Here is a 17,343-nt window from a genome sequence, read left to right on the forward strand (position 1 = left end):
TCAGCCATAAAAAGGAATGAAATAATGGCATTCACCGCAACCTGGATGGAGTTGGAGACTATTATTCTAAGTGAAGTAACTCAGAGATGGAAACCCAAACATCGTATGTTCTTACTTAAAACTGGGAGCTTAAGCTATGAGGACACAAAGGTGTAAGAATGATACAATGGACTCTGGGAACTCAGGAGAAAGGGTGGGAGTGGGATGAGGGAGAAAAGACTACGCATTGGGTACAGTGTATGTTGCCTGGGTAACGGGTGCAACAAAATCTCAGAAATCACCACTAAAGAACTTATCCATGTAGCCAAACATCACATGTTTCCCAACAACTACTGAAATAATTTTAAAAATTAAAAAAAAAAAAACTCCCAAAGACAGCTCCCAATAAACAAATACAATGGAGTAGTGATCCAGTGACGAAAAGCCAACAGGCAGAGCAAAGAGGTGCTGAACACAGATAAAGGTCCCTGGCACCAAACTGTGCCTGTGCAACTGGATCCTTCCAAAGATGGGCAAAGGAGCCACTCAAGACCCGTTCTTTTCAAAATGTCTGCAATATAAGGAGAAAGCTTCCACTGATCCAAAAGACAGTTAAACGAGGTTCAGAAAAGACTTTAAAGAAAGAGCAGAGATGAATGGGCAGGAGTCTAAGGTAAGACTTTAGAGCAACTTCTCTTTCAATTACTGAGATGCTGGGTGTGACTGACCTCCCCCAATTCCCCGATCAAATATAGTGGAAAGAGCAGAGGATGCTAAATGTGAACCTAGGGGAAAGAACTCCAGTAGCCCGGTCCTTCCATTCAGAGTCACTATGCTCTGGGTGGAACACAACAAAACATCAAAGGGAGCTGTTCTCCAAGCGTCCTCACATACTACGTATGAATACACATGGTAACAGATATAAACAGGGAAACTCGCCCCGCTTCTCTTCTCCTGATATTGGTCCAGCCATGAATCTAATAGACTCAATCAGGAAAAGAAAAAATGAGAAAAGATATAGCAAACCACTCTGATTGTCCTGTAGATACCACATTTTTATATGATTTAATAGCTAGCCTCTTTTATCATTTTCCTCACTCTAAGTTCCTAACAAAACTCTGAACGTCTTTAGGATGCAATTTCTACATATTTTTGTTTGAAGAATCACACATGAGGGAAATTTCCTTACAAAGGACATCTCAGAATCTTAAGCCAAGAAAGGTCTAACCAGGAGCAAGAGTGACACCTAGTGGGCACTGCAAGAAATCCACCTATACAGCACCCACATTGGTGAGCCCTTTCCTCCTGGGGGCCCTGGGTTTGTCTGCATTATCACCAAGGGCAAGTTCTCCCACTTTACTAACAGTGATCTGCAAATCTTCTCTTCCTCCTACCTTCTTGGCTGTTTAGTTCTTCCATTAAAAAGAGAACACTAACCAAGAAAATGAGTATAAGCCAACTCATCTTTTTGACTTAACGTGGTAAAAGACTGTCAATAAAAAACTAAAATAAAATAACAGACTAAAGTAGAATTGGCGTCAGGCACAGTGGCTCACACCTGTGATCCTGGCACTTTGGGAGGCCAAGGCAGATACTGAGCCCAGTTCAAGACCAGCCTGGGCAACACTGTGAAATCCCATTTCTATAAAAAATTCAAAACTTAGCCGGTCGTGGTGGTGTGCGTCTGTAGTCCCATCTACTGGGGACGCTGAAACAGGACGATTGTTTGAGCCCAGGTCAATGCTGCAGTAAGCCATGATCACACCACTGCACTCCTTTCTGGGTGACAAAGCGAGACCCTGTCTCAAAAAATAAATGAATAAAGTAGAACTGGAAGAACTAGCTTTTCATTACACACCTTATATTCACACTATTTTAAATCCCAACTAGCACAGGTGTATCTTAGACTCTTAGTATATTTAATTAATAGTAACAATAGTACCTTTCTTTCAAGGAATTTATTCATTCAACAAACACTTTCCCTTCTGCAATGGGCACTGTTTTAACTCATTTAATCCACCCAATAACCTTATAAGGTAGGTACTAGAATTAACTAGCCCCTTCTACGTAGGAAGAAACTCAGGCACAGAGATGTTAACTAACTGCTAAAAGGTAACATGCCAGAGCACAGCTGGGTTAGGATCCTTACCCAGAATAGTCTGCTCCACTAAACTGGTCTGAAAGGTCCTGTCAGTCAGTTTCAGCCCAAGAATATTCCATGTTAGGGAATATTCCGTTAGCCTCTTAGTCTCGCAACATCCTAAGAAGCTGATACCTCTCAAGACTGCCTCTTCCTTTTAATCCCCTTGTACGAGTCCTTGATACCTCCTCTAGCCTGGACTAGGGCTCCAGCCTCATAACTCATCTCTACACTGCCCACCTATCCTTCACACAGGGCCCCATCCTGGCTCTTATTCCATCATTCCCTGGCACAGCTGCATTAGAGGCTCCCTAAGGCTCTAAATGTTCATTTCACACAGACTCTCCTCACCTGGTGCTTCAGCAAGTAAGCATTAAACATTTGGGGTCTAGTGGCAGACAACTTAGGGTGCCCATCCTGGTGCTGTCTTTGGGCAAACAGCTTAACCTTCCTCAGCCAGTGTCCTCCTCTATAACTACCTCATCAAAGCAGGAATCAAAGGAAACATTTTTAGACACTTAGCACCATGTCTAACTTATGCTATGCCAAGGCACGGGTGAAAAACCACCTCTACACCATAAAACATCCTCGCATTCTGCCAAAAAGAACCTTTTTGTGCACTCTAGACTCTTGGTATTCCTCTAGTAGAATTTAGCACATTCTATCTTATTTGTAGGCATGGCTTCTACACATACACACAGATTTCCACAGGTTTACATCAATTCTCCTTAAGGACAGATTACAAGTCCTCCAAATTGAAGTATCCCCTGTAACACACAGCACAACATCTTGCCTTCGGCATGCATCCAATGAATATGGATTAACTGAGTTATTTTCCCCCATGCTTAAGAGAGTCCACAAAAAGAGGCTGCAGTCCAGCTCCTGGAAGGAAAGGTTCTACCCAGAGATGATAACCTTATTTCAAGGCAAGTCCCCTCTGAACTTCCGTCAGCTTCAGGATTATCCCAACTCAAACAGGCTGTGAAATGCACAAGCAACAAAGGTGCTAGGTAAGCAACAATTGTTAGGGGAAGGGAATACGGCAAAGGAGGTGAAGTTAAAAACCCAAACATAGTATAAAGGGAATTCTTCTTTCCAACCAAGCCTTACAAAGCCCATGTCCATTGTGCTTTCCCTAGCCAGATGTAGGGGCCAGTTATGAAGGGCATGGGGGTGTACATGCCTGTTGAATGCCACTCATGTTACCTGGGATCATTTTGATAGCTGTGTTCACTTCACTCCATTTGTGTACCCGGTCAAACTTCCAGTCCAAGATAAAATTCCCATTATCTGTCACCACAGGACCCTAGAAGATAATTTTCCACAATGACCAAGGATGCAGATACAGGTAGGCAGAGAAGGACAGGAAAGTAGAGGGCACAACAAAAGACATGTATGCATTTTAACCAGCTCCCACTTTATGCTTTCTTAGAAGGTGTGCTGTGAAGTGGTAATAAGCAGGGGCTTTGAAATCAGACTTAGATTGTAGTCTTTGTAGAGAGAGAATACAAGCCTCTTAACAAATGTATCAAGCTATTTTTACTCACATGAGCTCCCACTATGACTATGTGAACATGTCACAATTATCACCACATTCCTATCTGATTTCTGGTTCATTGTTCTTACTTCCTTTAGTCCAAAATTTATTGTTCTTATCTGCTTCCTTAAGTTACTACTGGGCCAATAAGAAAAAGGGCAAGAAACAGAATCCAAAAGACAATAAGAACACTAGCAGCAACGTGGCTTTCAAATAAGAACTCTGACAGGGTCAAGGTCGAACGACTTCTCCATTTTGTGCTGCATTTCTTTCACGCGCCAACAATATGAACGTCAGTCAGAGCACCGTACAACCACTAGGAATAGAACTACGGTTTTTTTAAAAGTCACAGAAACACCGGGGACAAAGTATATTAAAATAAAAATGTATCAGGGTAGGGTGACAGATCTTTTCGCTATCCTCCAAAGTGTTTATGTAGTTACACATGTAACTGGGGTTAGCTTCTGGATTGCTCTTTGCTTGCTTATTTAAGTACAAAAAGAGGGAAAAGTTCTGTGCAATCCACTTTAGAAGCTAAAGAGAAACATGAAAAATCTGGACCATCTGGAGTGTGTTCCTGGGGAAGAGTTCACACAACCCAGGAAATTCTACTTCTTGTCACATTTAACCACAGAATGAGAGGAAAGAAGAGGGAGAAAAGAAGTTACACCGTGGAACCTAAAAAACTTTCTGCTTCAAACGGGTTCCCAAAGCCAGTGTTTCACAGCTGCCAATCAGGGTGTTCCAGGCCTCAGGCACAAAGGTCAGATCACCTGTGGGATGTCAGAACCTGAGGCACAGAGAAAGAATCATTCCCCCATCTGTACAAAGGAGATGCACTGTATTAAGTGTGGTCTTGTCTACAAGAGTTTGAATGCAGAAACTAACAGGGCCAACTCTCTGAAAATAAACAAACACATCAATTAAAAATAAATAAAAGCCAATTGCCTGGTGGAGGCACAGAGAACCTAACTGGAACAGAAGGGAGCACACCACACTGAAAACCTGAGTGCACCCAGGACACTCCCGGCCCAATCAGGCCACTCACAGCCTTGTTGACAGCCATTCGAAGTTCAACCACGCCCCCAAACTTCTGGCTCACAGCTCGGCTCACTGGGACATAGGCCATTGGGATGACTTCGATGGGGATTCCCTTGTGCCACTGATCCCCGAGATTCTTCGAATCTTTCCTGGAAAGGAGGAGTCAAAAAGTGAAATAAAAGTAAATAAGTTCAATAGTACAGGCAAACACCAAATTCAGGAATAGGGTTAATTAGGTGGTAGGAAGGCAAGGAAAGTGATCAGAGGCAGTATACACAGGGCTTCAAATGAATTAGCTGTTTCACTATATAGGAAAAGAGCTATTTGAAATACATATGACAAAAATGTTAAAATCTGATATTGCTGGCTTGTAGGTATGTAGGTGTTTAATATTTATGCTCATCCTGTGGCTACATTTCACAAGCAAATACACACATGCACATATTTGAAATTAACATGCTCAGCACAGTGCTTTTGACCAGATTCCTCTCAGATGCTCATCTGAGAGCCTGGCCAAAGACTATCAATGACACCAGTCACCTGCGGCAAACCCTGACCTGAGAAGAAGCAGGGCATGCTGAGTCACTGCCCGTGGGCAGGGCACACCCTGAGGCTCCCTGTGAGGATCCAGTGAGTGACATGACACATGAGAGCACGATCTGCTAACAGGGTGAAAAGCTGTTTCCCCGTTCCACTGAACACGTGAAATAATGCTAGAGATCCTGGCTGCAGATAACAGTGGTGTGATTAGCAACATCTACCTTCAGCCTAGAAGCAGAACATAAAGTCTCCCAGACACTGTACTAAGTCCTAGCAATCAGTCTCAGAAAGTCAGAGAGTCCCTGCAGCTCTCCATTTCCCCCTTCACAAAAATGAGGATGAGGCCTAGGGCTCCAATCTACCTCCTTAGTTGGCAGTTCAGACACCAGAAACTACCTGAAATCAGCGATCACGATGAAGCGACTAGCATAGCCAGCCACAATCTTCTCCTGGGTCAGGCAGCCTCTGCAGATAGGAAGGAAGCAAAGGAACACAGGAGTAAGACAAAAATCTCAGTTTGGGAACTAAGGTCACATACAGGAATCCCAAATCCACTCAATCCTGGCACTTAAAAAGAAACTTAACTTTTAATTTTCAAAGGGACATCCCCAGTCCCATCATGCTGCTCCTAGTAAATGGACTCTAGAAACATTACCCTGTGTCTGAAAGAAACCTAGAAAGCAGACAAGGTTCCCATTCAGGCCAGGCATAATTCCATCCAAATGCATCTGAGAGGAAGCATTGTGTACAGGGAGACGTCATCTGGACATGGCATGAATGGGAGGGTCTAGAAGCTGAGGGCATGCTTTGAACAACCTGCCCAATCGACTATTTGCCAATGAGGGTGATGAAGTGGAGACAGCCCAGAGCACTGAATCAGCAGATTTGGGTCCAGGTCTACCTCTACGGTTCAGCAGCTAAATTATCTCACATCTGCAGTTGACATGATTAAATAACACATAAGGAAATCTAATAAACAGTAAAGTGTGATTTTAAACAAATGCCACATCACTCCATAGTCTGCTTGATTATAAGAGCCAGCAGAACAGGATTTCACCTTTTTCAACTCACCATTTCTACCACTCCCCAAATCAGCACTTAAGAAATACCCAATTAATGTCTTCCAAAGGAACAAATAATATCCCTAACTGCTCACAGAGGTAAGCACAGCTTCAAAGCAAAAGTCACACACTGGTGCCCACAGACCTAATAATCTAGCCAATATTATTTTGATATGGCCTTACGTTTTTAAAGTCTGAATCAACAAAAGAACACAGATCCACAGGGAATCCATTATGACGAATGATCTCACTAAAGAGGCGCAGGTTCCTCGTCACTAAATTGCTGCTAATGACCAGAAATGCTGAGTTGGGTCCAAGGCCATATGCTATTAATATCCCAGGAGAAAGCCAAACTTGCATACGTCACAGTGGCAATTTGTTTATTCTGTATCCATCTTGCTTTGCTAAGGATTAACTGGCAGATACTCTTTAGCACAGAAGCCCCCACCACACTCACCCGCCGCCCTTGATGAGATTGAGATCAGCATCTACTTCATCAGCACCATCGATGGCAAGGTCGATCTGCATCGGAGGGAAAGGAAAGATACAAAAACCACTTGAGGGGAGGCTCTGTGCTAATTGCCCGAGCGTGCAATAGCTCCTCAGATACTCAGCAGCCCTATTAGCTAATTCCAGTACTCCCATTTAACAAATCAAGAAATTGAGCTACAAGAGATTAAGGTGCTCCACTAGGATCAAAGGGAAACAGCACAGGACTTGGGACTCTAACCAGGGTACAGTTCTTACCCACAAGACTATGTTCCCTTTTCTCATTGATGGGCTTCCCTGTGGACAACCTGGCACTATTTAGAACATATGTTCTCAGTGTGGGTGCTATCACCTCCCCCAAGAGGCAAAAATTGGTTTTCGGTGGGGGAATAAAAAATCTTAGATATTACAATGAGTCTTGTCCAACCAAAGGGTCAATACAGTAATATCTGTGCTACTAAATTCCACTGGGGGTGGGAAAGTGCAAAAAAAAAAAAAAAAAAAAAAAAACCGGATTCAGAATTCTCTGTACTGTGAGCAACATCAAATGAAGAGATACGTAAGAAAGTTGACGTGTTCCCGAACTGGAAATTATCTGGGACATTGCCACTAAGACCCCACTTGTCTGGGCTTGCCTGCTCCCTCTATTAGGAAGCTCCACCACAAGCCCCTAAAGCGGTTGGGGGGCAAATGGGTTCATCTAGCTTTCAAAAATCAAAATCAAGAAAGTTACACATTTCTCACCACTCATGGTATCTGCATGGACAATGTAGGAACCCCAAGTATATTTTTAAAGACAGCAAGCAGTATGCAGGGTACAAATTCTATTCATGGTGCAGTTACTAAGTTGCCTGGCATGGCTGGCATGGCACAGGTATAAAAAATACAGGTCCATATGGGTCATGCTTGCTTCCAGGATTTTACAGACTCCAGCCTTTGTCTGAAGTTACAGTCAGCACTGCTCTCCGCAAGCCTGCACTAACCCGAGTCAGGCTGCACTGTGGCAATTCTCAGGGGTATGGAAAGTGGCAACTTTTTCTGTCTGGGCTCCAGGCCCACCTTCAGCCCAAACCACTCTCTTCACAGCTGCTGAACACATGATCAGCCTGTGCCCCTGGCTCTGCCCACGGAAATCTCCAAGTCCTTCCCATAGTTCTTACTAACCCCTGTGAGGCCCATGTGTATGACAGAAACATGGGCTACTAGATCACCATCAAGTCTCAACCCCCCGCCTGGTTTTCCAGGTGCCTCAAAACCACCCCACTTTTCCTATCCAGCTTTGCTTTCCCTCTCCCCACTATGCACCAACGCAGTACACTCACTCTGTCCTATCACCCCAGCCAGTCTGAGCAGTGTCCATTTGCCCATGTGGAGCTGTTCCTGTGGTTCCCATCTACCACCCTCTGGAATGTTCTCTCCTGCCCTTGCCACCTGGCCTTTAGAGCGCAATTCAAACTTTACCTCTTCCCAAAAACCTCAAACTAGCATTAGTCTAGAATAGATGTGCCTGAGTTCAAATTCTGATTCTGCCACTTAAAAACTGTGGCATTAGCCATATGACTTACCCTCTCTGTGCCTTTTTCACATCTATAAAATGGGAAAATTATGGTATCCTATCTTCACGAATACTGGAGATGAAAGTTTAATACAGGTACAGCACTCAGCACAAAAGCTGGTACATAATAATGACTCAAAAAATGCCAGCTACGGTGTGTGATGCTGCTCACCCTCATCAACGTCAGTCTCCCCTGGACTGCCCCGTGTTAGTCTTTACCACAAAACTTAATTTTAATGTTTTCAAATGTCCATGGCTGCCTCAGATGATTCTTCCTTATTTCTACTTAGTGGCAAGCTCCATCAGCTGGCTCACTCTTATATCTCTGCACAAAGACCTCAGGAAGCCCTAGGATGCAGCCCTGGGCTTGCCCACTTCCCTTCACTACATTCACACTGAGCCCTCGGGGTTAAACCACAAGGAACGTGGTGGAAAGGAACCACCTCGGCACTTGTGACCTCAGCCAAAATTAATACTCAAGGTCCCAGGAGAAAACTTGGTACAACTAACTGACATCTTCCCTAGATTTGATAAGATATCTGGAGCTCACGAACAAGTGACAGCCACAAAAAAGCAGAGAGAAATACTCAGTGGTCTGCCTCTGAGTGGCAATCTTACCTCTGGGTGTCGATCCAGGTCACTGAGGGTCAAGCCATACTGCAGGATGAGCTGGCGGGCCTGCGGGGGACAGGGAAGAGCAACCACAAACATTTACCTGAGTTCATGGCAAGGATTCTCAGAATTCTTCTGGATTTAAGTGTCCCAAGTCCTGCCCAAGCTCACTCCCAAAGCCCAGCATGGCCCTCCAAGAGGTAGGAGATCTAGCCCCATGGATGGCAAAACTAACTGCTGATCCAACCTGGGAGCTGGACAAAGGCAAACAGCGCAGCAAAGACCCTGTTCCAATGCGAAGCTAAGAGCTCCTCCTCAGTGCAGCAAAGACCCTGTTCCAATGCTAAGCTAAGAGCTCCTCCTCAGGGCAGCAAAGACCCTGTTCCAATGCGAAGCTAAGAGTTCCTCCTCAGTGCAGCAAAGACCCTGTTCCAATGCGAAGCTAAGAGCTCCTCATCAGGGACTTGTGACGAAAGAGAATGCCATGGCATCCTAAAGCTTCTGGCAAAACAAGTGCGACAAAAAGTTCCTAACGTAGAACCAAATCCATAACATTTTAGAAAAGCTTTTAAAACAATCCAATGGTATAAAAACAGACTGAGGAAGATCACTATGAAAGGACACGGAGTGATTTCCAGCCCACACCGTTAAGTAAATATGAGAAACAGAAAATATACACTTAAAAATGCCAGAAACCAAAAAGACTAAGTGAGGAAATCAGCAAATTTAGCACACTAGACTGGGAGAGATTTAGGATGTTTGTGAAAAAGTCAGCACCACTGACTTTATAGTCATGCTTCAGAGCTAATCTTTTTAAAAAGGTGACACAAGGGGAGAACACTGGTTACAGCCAACACATGGCTCTGAGCAGGATTCGTAGCTGGAATAAAGAAACCTCAAAACTTCATGTTTGAATGTCCAAGTCCTAGCGATGTGGGTTTATGTTCATGTCATTGTTTATAATGCACAGAAACCAAACGTTTCTTAAAACAAAAAGCACCTGAGATTAAGAATCAGAAGGTCCAGGTTCCAATCTTAAATGAGCCAGCTCTGTGACCCTTGGCAATTTTTCTCATCTATAAAAAGGTAGGGACAGATGAAATGACCAAAGTCAACTTTCTAATCTAAAATCCTAAGACTCTAAGACTAAAACATAAAGATCTTGAAAATTGTAATGTTGGAGCCAAATTCAAACAAACTAAAAAATATATTTTTAAAGGATAAGACAATAAAAAAACTCTGAACCCCAGATATGATGTTATTAAAAAGTATTGATGTTATTAGAAATTATTGCTTTTTTTTTTTTTTTAGTATTGTGATGTTTAAAAGACTCCCTATTTTTCAGAGAGACATATGAAATATATACAATGAAATAATATTATGCCTGGAATTTGTTTCTAAATAACAAGAGTCGGGGGATATTTAGGTATGGATGAAACAGGATTGGCTGTGAATTGATAATTATTGAAACTGGGTGCTGAGTACATGGAAGTTAATTTTATAGTTCTCCCTCCTTTCTAAACTTTGAAATTTTCCATAATAAAAAGCTAAAATAAAATGCTGGCTGAATAAGCAAGTTCAAAAACACACTTATGATTTTGTACTTACTAAAGAGAAATATATACTGTAAAGGAAAACAGCAAAAATAGTATTGCTAGATTATTTCTTAATTCTTAGATTTCTCCAAAAGTACTATTAGAACTATGCTGTCATTAAAAACAAAAAGAAAGAGAGATCATGTCCTTTTCAGGAACATGGATGGAGCCAGAGGCCATTATCCTTAGCAAACTAGCGCAGGAACAGAAAACCAAATACCACATGTTCTCACTTGTAAGTGGGAGCCAATACAGCGCAACAATACACACTGGGGCTGACTGAAGGACAGAGGGTGGAGGGTGGGAGGAAGGAGAGGATCAGGGAAAATAACTAATGGGTACTAGGCTTAATATCTCCGTGACAAAATAATCTGTACAACAAACCCCCACGACACGAGTTTACCTATATAACAAACCTGCACATGTACCCCTGAACTTTAAAGTTCAAAAAAGTAAAAGTAGTATTAGAGAAACCATCCTAACTTCAGATCTGAGACTATAAAAACATTGGAAAGTGACCTCTTAGATGGCCCCAATAATCCTCACCTCCTGATATTCATCCCTTTGGGTCATCACTTCCCACTGTCCCAGAACTGGTCTGTGTGAGTGACCAATGGCACAAAGCGGAGGTGATGACATGACACCTCTGAAATTAGTTTATAAAGAATGCTGCAGAAGGAGGGCAGGGGTAAGGCTGCAGAGTGGCACGCTCCTCTCTCTCCCTCACACACACACACGCACGCAAGCGCGCATACATACACACACACACACACACGGGGTATTAAACCAATCATTAACACATCGCTTCGCTAACAGCCATGCACGGTGGCTCATGCCTGTAATCCCAGCACCTTCGGAGGCCAAGGTAGGTGGATCAGTTGAGGCCAGGAGTTCAAGACCAGCCTGACCAACATGGTGAAACCCCGTCTCTACTAAAAATACAAAAATTAGCTGGGCATCATGGTGTGTACCTGTAATCCCAGCTACTCAGGAGGCTGAGGCAGGAGGATCACCTGAGACCAGGAGGTGGAGGGTGGCAGTGAGCCGAGATAGTGCCAATGCACTCCAGCCTGGGCGACAGAGCAATACTCTGTCTCAAAAACAAAACAAACAAACAAAAACCACACTGCTAACTGATAAAGACATTTTAAAAATAGGTGTCGTGTCCTAGACAAGGAGTTGGCTCTCCTTCCCCTAAAAGGCACATTATCTCCACTGCTTCTCTACCATATACTTATAAAATATTGCATACGTGAATGTAGCATTAATTCTTTGAACATTTGTGGAGTGCCAGGCACCACACCAGACACTGAAGATAGTAACACACTCTCTCCATGCACAAGGGCCTCTATAGTCTTATATAAATGTATATACCTTAAATCAGGGGTGTCCAGCCTTTTGGTTTCCCTGGATCACACTGGAAGAATTGTCTTGGGCCACACATAAAATACACTAACACTACCAATAGCTGATGAGCTTAAAAAAAAAAAAATCACAAAACAACTCAATGTTTTAAGAAAGTTTATGAACTTGTGTTGGACCACATTCAAAGCCATCTTGGGCCACAGGTTGGACAAGCTTGCCTTAAATGATCACCACAACCAACTGAGCTACGCCTCCTCACCACAACCACCGGCCACCCAGCCTAGTATCTGACCAAAGCCTGGCACATGAAAACGGCCTGGTTGGTAAGCACTGTCTATATCTGCAGCTGGGAGGCCCTCTGTGATTCCCCTGCATACCCCCACACTCCACCCTCAACCTCTGCAAGCCCTGAGACTCTCCCATTTTCCCCAACAGACAATAAGCAACAACACAAGAGGAACATCTGTACTCCCTTAAAACAGTTCTGTGCCCCAATTCACAACACGGGTCTCAGAAATTCTGCCAGTTTGTTAAAATGGACAACTGAAGTACTTCAGAATGGGACGTTTTATGGAGACAGGATCTTTAGAGAGGTAATCAAATTCAAATGAGGCCATTGGAGTAAGCTCTAAATCAATGTAACTGGTGTCCTTATTAAAAGCGGAAATTTTGACACAGAAACAAATAGGCCCACAGCGAGAACAACATGTGAACATGCAGGCAGAGATCAGGGGGATGGACCTACAAGCCAAGGAACACCAAAGGATATCAGCAACCCACCGAGAGAGTTAGGAGGAAGGCACAGAACAGATTCTCCTTCACAGTCTCAGAGAACCAATTCTGCCAACACCTGCATCTCGGAGTTCTAGCCTCCAGAACTCTCAGACAATACATTTCTGGGTTTTTTTAAGCTACTCAGTCTGTAGAACCCTGTTATGGCAGCCTTGGCAAACTGATGCATGGAGTTTAACAAACAGCATGAGGGTTTTGACCCACTACTGGCTCAGTGAGCATATGCAGCCTCTGGTGCTCCACTGAGATTTGCAACTGCTAGACACCAGAAGCTTCTAACAGGCAAGGAAAAAGGTTTCTGGAGCATGTAAACACCCCTGCCTGCACTTCTGGCCAGAGCTCGGGAAAGTGCAAGGAGCAGAAAAGCTAATGATTAGCTTGTGATTCTGAAGAAAGACAAGAAGCAAACCCCACAGCTGGTACCTCTAAAGGTCTCTTGTGATTAGGGACAGTGGCACTTGGCAGGCTAACGGTACTTCTGTTTTCCCTTAATTTGACAATAAAACCTGAAAATGTAGTTCTATTATTTCACAAAATGTGGTTTTCAGGTTTTGTGGTGCTTACATTGTAGAAGCGTAAACATTTTCCCTTCTACTACCCAATCAAGGTAGAACCGAAGACAGAGTGAGCAATAAACGCTGTTTTTGGTTTAAACCAGTTCTGGCTTTCAAGTGCTTTACCTTCTTCTTTACCTTCTATCTTTAAAATTAAAGGCCTTTAATTTTAATCCACCAAATCCACCAAAATCATTTAAATCCCTACAGGTTTACTTATTTAAAAAGTAGGGCATGAAACTGTTGGGGCTCAGGATACCCCAAAATAAAGGCCTCAGAAACATCCTCAGGAGCTGCCGGGCATGGTGGTTCACTCCTATAATCCCAGCACTTTGGGAGGCCCAGGTGGGTGGATCACCTGAGGTTGGGAGTTCGAGATCAGCCTGGCCAACATGGTGAAATCCCATCTCTACTACTAAAAATACAAAAAAATTAGCTGGGTGTGGTGCCGTATGTTTGTAATCTCATCTACTAGGGAGGCTGAAGCACAAGAATCACTTGAACCTGGGAGGTGGAGGTTGAAGTGAGCCAAGATCACACCACTGCACTCCAGCGTGGGTGACAGAGTGAGACTCTGTTTCAAAAAAAACAAAACAAAATAAAACAAAAAAAGAAAGAAAGAAAAGAAAGAAAAAAGAAAGAAATATCTTCAGAAGCAAAAGTTCCTTTCAATTTATTCTGCCCTCCTGACTCTGGCCCCTCATGCTCCCCTGAGGATAGCCATAGAAACTAGAATCCCTCCTCCCCAAGGCAGGTCACAGAAACCACAACCACTTTCCTTTTCCCTTTCCCCAAAGCCACACATAAAACTGTGAAAGGAAAATAAATCTTGAGGCCCCATAACCACTCCAGCTGGGAACTGCTTAGGGCAAACCTGCCTCCCATTCTATTCAAAGTCATCCCTCCGCTCACTGTGATAAATGCATATCTGATTGCCTCCTTTGGAAAGGCTAATTAGATGCTCAAAAGAATGCAACCATGTGTCTCTTATATACTATAAGCTGGAAGCCCCCTTCCGGCTTCAAGTCCTCCCGCCTTTGCTTGAGTTGTCCCACCTTTCCAGACCAAACCAATGTTCATCTTGCATATACTGATTAACACCTCATGTCTCCCTAAAATATACAAAACCAAACTGTGCTCTGACCACCTTGGCCACATGTCATCAGGACCTCCTGAGGCGTGTCACAACCACGTGCCCTCAACTTTGGCAATATAAACTTTCTAAATTAACTGAAACCTGTCTCAGATTTTCAGGGTTGACATTTTGGTAACCACAGAGGATTCTGAGTGGAGGTGCCCCTGACCTTTGACAAATCTCCTATCAGTGCCTGGGACCAGCATGAGCTAATTTTATGGCTCAAACCAACAGGACAATTTGCTGAGGTCTGGGAGCACACCCTCCCGAGAATCCCTGATCTCCCCAAATCTGGTCAAAAATCTAAAGTTTGTTTTGCTGTACAACTCACCCCTCTTTTTTTTTTTTTTTTTTTTTTGGAGTTTTACTTGCTTCCAGCAAGGAAGGCAAGGCAGGCAAGATTTCCTGTTTCCATGATGATGGAAGGCAGGTAACTCCTTTATGGAGTTTGACCTCGCTCCCAGCAGGGAATATGAGTTCAAGTTTTTTTGTTTTTTTTCCTCCTGCTTCTAGGGCAGTAGAAAGCAGTCTTTAGCCTGAAACCCATCCCTAGGTAAGTAGTTGAATTGAAGTTTTATCTTGTCTAAAGTTTAACAACCAGTTGGTTTTAATTTCTCCTTACCATTAGAGCACTCAGTGTTCATACTGCCAGCGTTTTTGTTGTTGTTTGTTGCAGTCTTCTCCCAACAGATTTGACCAACTCTACCTGACTTGATCAAATCCAAGTAAGAATTCCAAATTATCAGTAACAAACCCTTTCTACTTTGGCTAAAGTTCCTCGCAGCTGCAAAAGAGGGAAAAACAAACAAACAAAAAAACTATGCACTTGGTTTCTGTGTTTGCTTCCTGTCTTTAAAAAAAAAAAAAAAAAAAAAAAAAAAAAAGTTCTTTCGTTTACTTTTCTTCCACTCTATACTTCTCCTTCCCCCTTTGCCATCTGCAGTACCAAAAAAAGTCTAGATGTTTATAATGACTTGAACTCCTTTAAAGAATTCAGAACAAAGGTGCCACTCACCACAGTTGGGGTGTTCTGTTTTCCCTGTGGAGTTTCAAGAGTCATGTGCAGATTCTTCTTAGGTCTAAAGCTCTGTTTTCCTGTATTGCGTGACCTGAACTCTTTGGCTGTGGGGTACCAGAGATTACTTTGTACAGTACAGAAAGGATTTGACCATGGCTTGTATAATGGCAGACCAGACAAAGAACTGTTATTGTCTTTGTTTCAAAGCTAAATTACAAACTAAATTCCTCCCAAAGACCAGTAATGAACAAGGACAGCATAAAGGTAGAAGCAAGATAGAGTCAGTTAGGTCCTATCTTCTTCACTGTCTCAGAATTTTGCAATGGAGAGTTTTATAACTTTAATGACTACCAAACTTTTCATAATCTAGATAAACAATTAAGTCAATGTAATGCGACAAATACTTGTATACAAACTTGTCATAATTTAGAATCAAAAGTTATATTAAATTATAGATATTTCATTATTTGGATATTTTCCAATAAAAATATATTGTAGGAAAACATTCTTTCTAAAAAAAGTGCCCTTAAAAAGGTGAACACTTTTTGTCTGATTCAAAGCTTTTTTAAAGGTTATGTATAAAACAAGGTAAAAGAAACCACAAAATAAGAGAGATGCAAAGAAAGCTATAGAAATAAAGGGGTTTTTTTTGGTGAAAAAGCTTAAAGAGAAATACTTTTATATGAGAAAAAATCTTGTATGATTAATTTGGACCTAGAATAATATGACTGGTTGTTTAAGAAAGAGGTATGTTCAGGACAAACCAGAAAGTCCAAGCATGTCATGAGGAGTCTAAGGCACAATAAAAGGATTAAAAAAAATTTTTTTTACATGATCAAGCTGTCTATAAATAAAGGGAAATGATAATGGTCTTTCTGGAGATTGGGTTTGCTATTTTAAAAAGCCATTTATATACTAAAGAATTTATTAGAACAGTAAGGGATTGATTTCTTAAGGGATTTACTCTTAATAATTAGAGATTTTAATTATGCTTTAAAATAAATATATGTAAAGATATATTTAATGTTATTAATACATAATCATGTTTCAATACATAATTATAATTACATAATATATATTATATGAACTCATCCTTTCTTATGGCTGCATTCCATGGTGTATATGCACCGCATTTCCTTTATCCAGTCTATCACCGATGGGCATTTGGGCTGGTTCCAAGTCTTTGCTATTGTGAATAGTGCTGCAATAAACATACATGTGCATGTGTGTGTGTGTGTGTATATATATATAATAGATATAAAAAACATATCTATTATATATTAACATATATTAATTATAGTAATAAAATATACTAATATGTTGTATTATATATTAGTTATACTAATTATATTAAAATACAATTATATTAATATAATTAATATATTTATAAAATATAATTACATTAATAAAATTAATAAATTTATGTATATTAAAGTGTAATTATTAAATGTTTTTCTTTTTTTATTATACTTAAAGCTCTGGAATACATGTGCGGAACGTGCAGGTTTGTTACATAGGTATATACATGGCATGGTGGTTTGCTGCACCCATCAACCCATCATCTACATCGGCTATTTCTCCTAATGCTATTTCTCTCCTAGCCCCTCACCCACTGACAGGCCCCAGTGTGTGATGTTCCTCTCCCTGTGTCCATGTGTTTTCATTGTTCAACTCCCACTTACGAATGAGAACAAGCAGTGTTTGGTTTTCTGTTCTTGTGTTAGTTCGCTAAGAATGATGGTTTCCAGCTTCATCCATGTCCGTGCAAAGGACATGAACTCATCCTTTTTTATGGCTGCATAGTATTCCATGGTGTATATGTGCCACATTTTCTTCATCCAGTCTATCATTGATGGGCATTTGGGTTGGTTCCAAGTCTTTGCTACTGTGAATAGTGCTGCAATAAACATACATGAGAATGTGTCTTTAT

The 17,343-nt window shown here is 41.9% G+C and overlaps 1 protein-coding gene across 2 annotated transcripts in view; it reads right to left on the minus strand.

Annotated features, from left to right (window-relative positions):
• The window catches only part of RPIA (ribose 5-phosphate isomerase A), a 53,596-nt gene that overhangs the window by 9,160 nt on the left and 27,093 nt on the right, over positions 1–17,343 (minus strand). Inside the window, 5 exon segments of one of the 2 annotated variants that reach the window (NM_001258126.1) lie at positions 3,326–3,425; positions 4,705–4,846; positions 5,634–5,702; positions 6,756–6,820; positions 8,961–9,020. In NM_001258126.1, coding sequence (NP_001245055.1) covers positions 3,326–3,425; positions 4,705–4,846; positions 5,634–5,702; positions 6,756–6,820; positions 8,961–9,020 — 436 coding nt within the window. 2 annotated transcript variants of the gene reach the window in all.

This window comes from Macaca mulatta, chromosome 13 (genome assembly GCF_049350105.2).
Source record: "Macaca mulatta isolate MMU2019108-1 chromosome 13, T2T-MMU8v2.0, whole genome shotgun sequence".
Lineage (NCBI taxonomy): Eukaryota > Metazoa > Chordata > Mammalia > Primates > Cercopithecidae > Macaca > Macaca mulatta.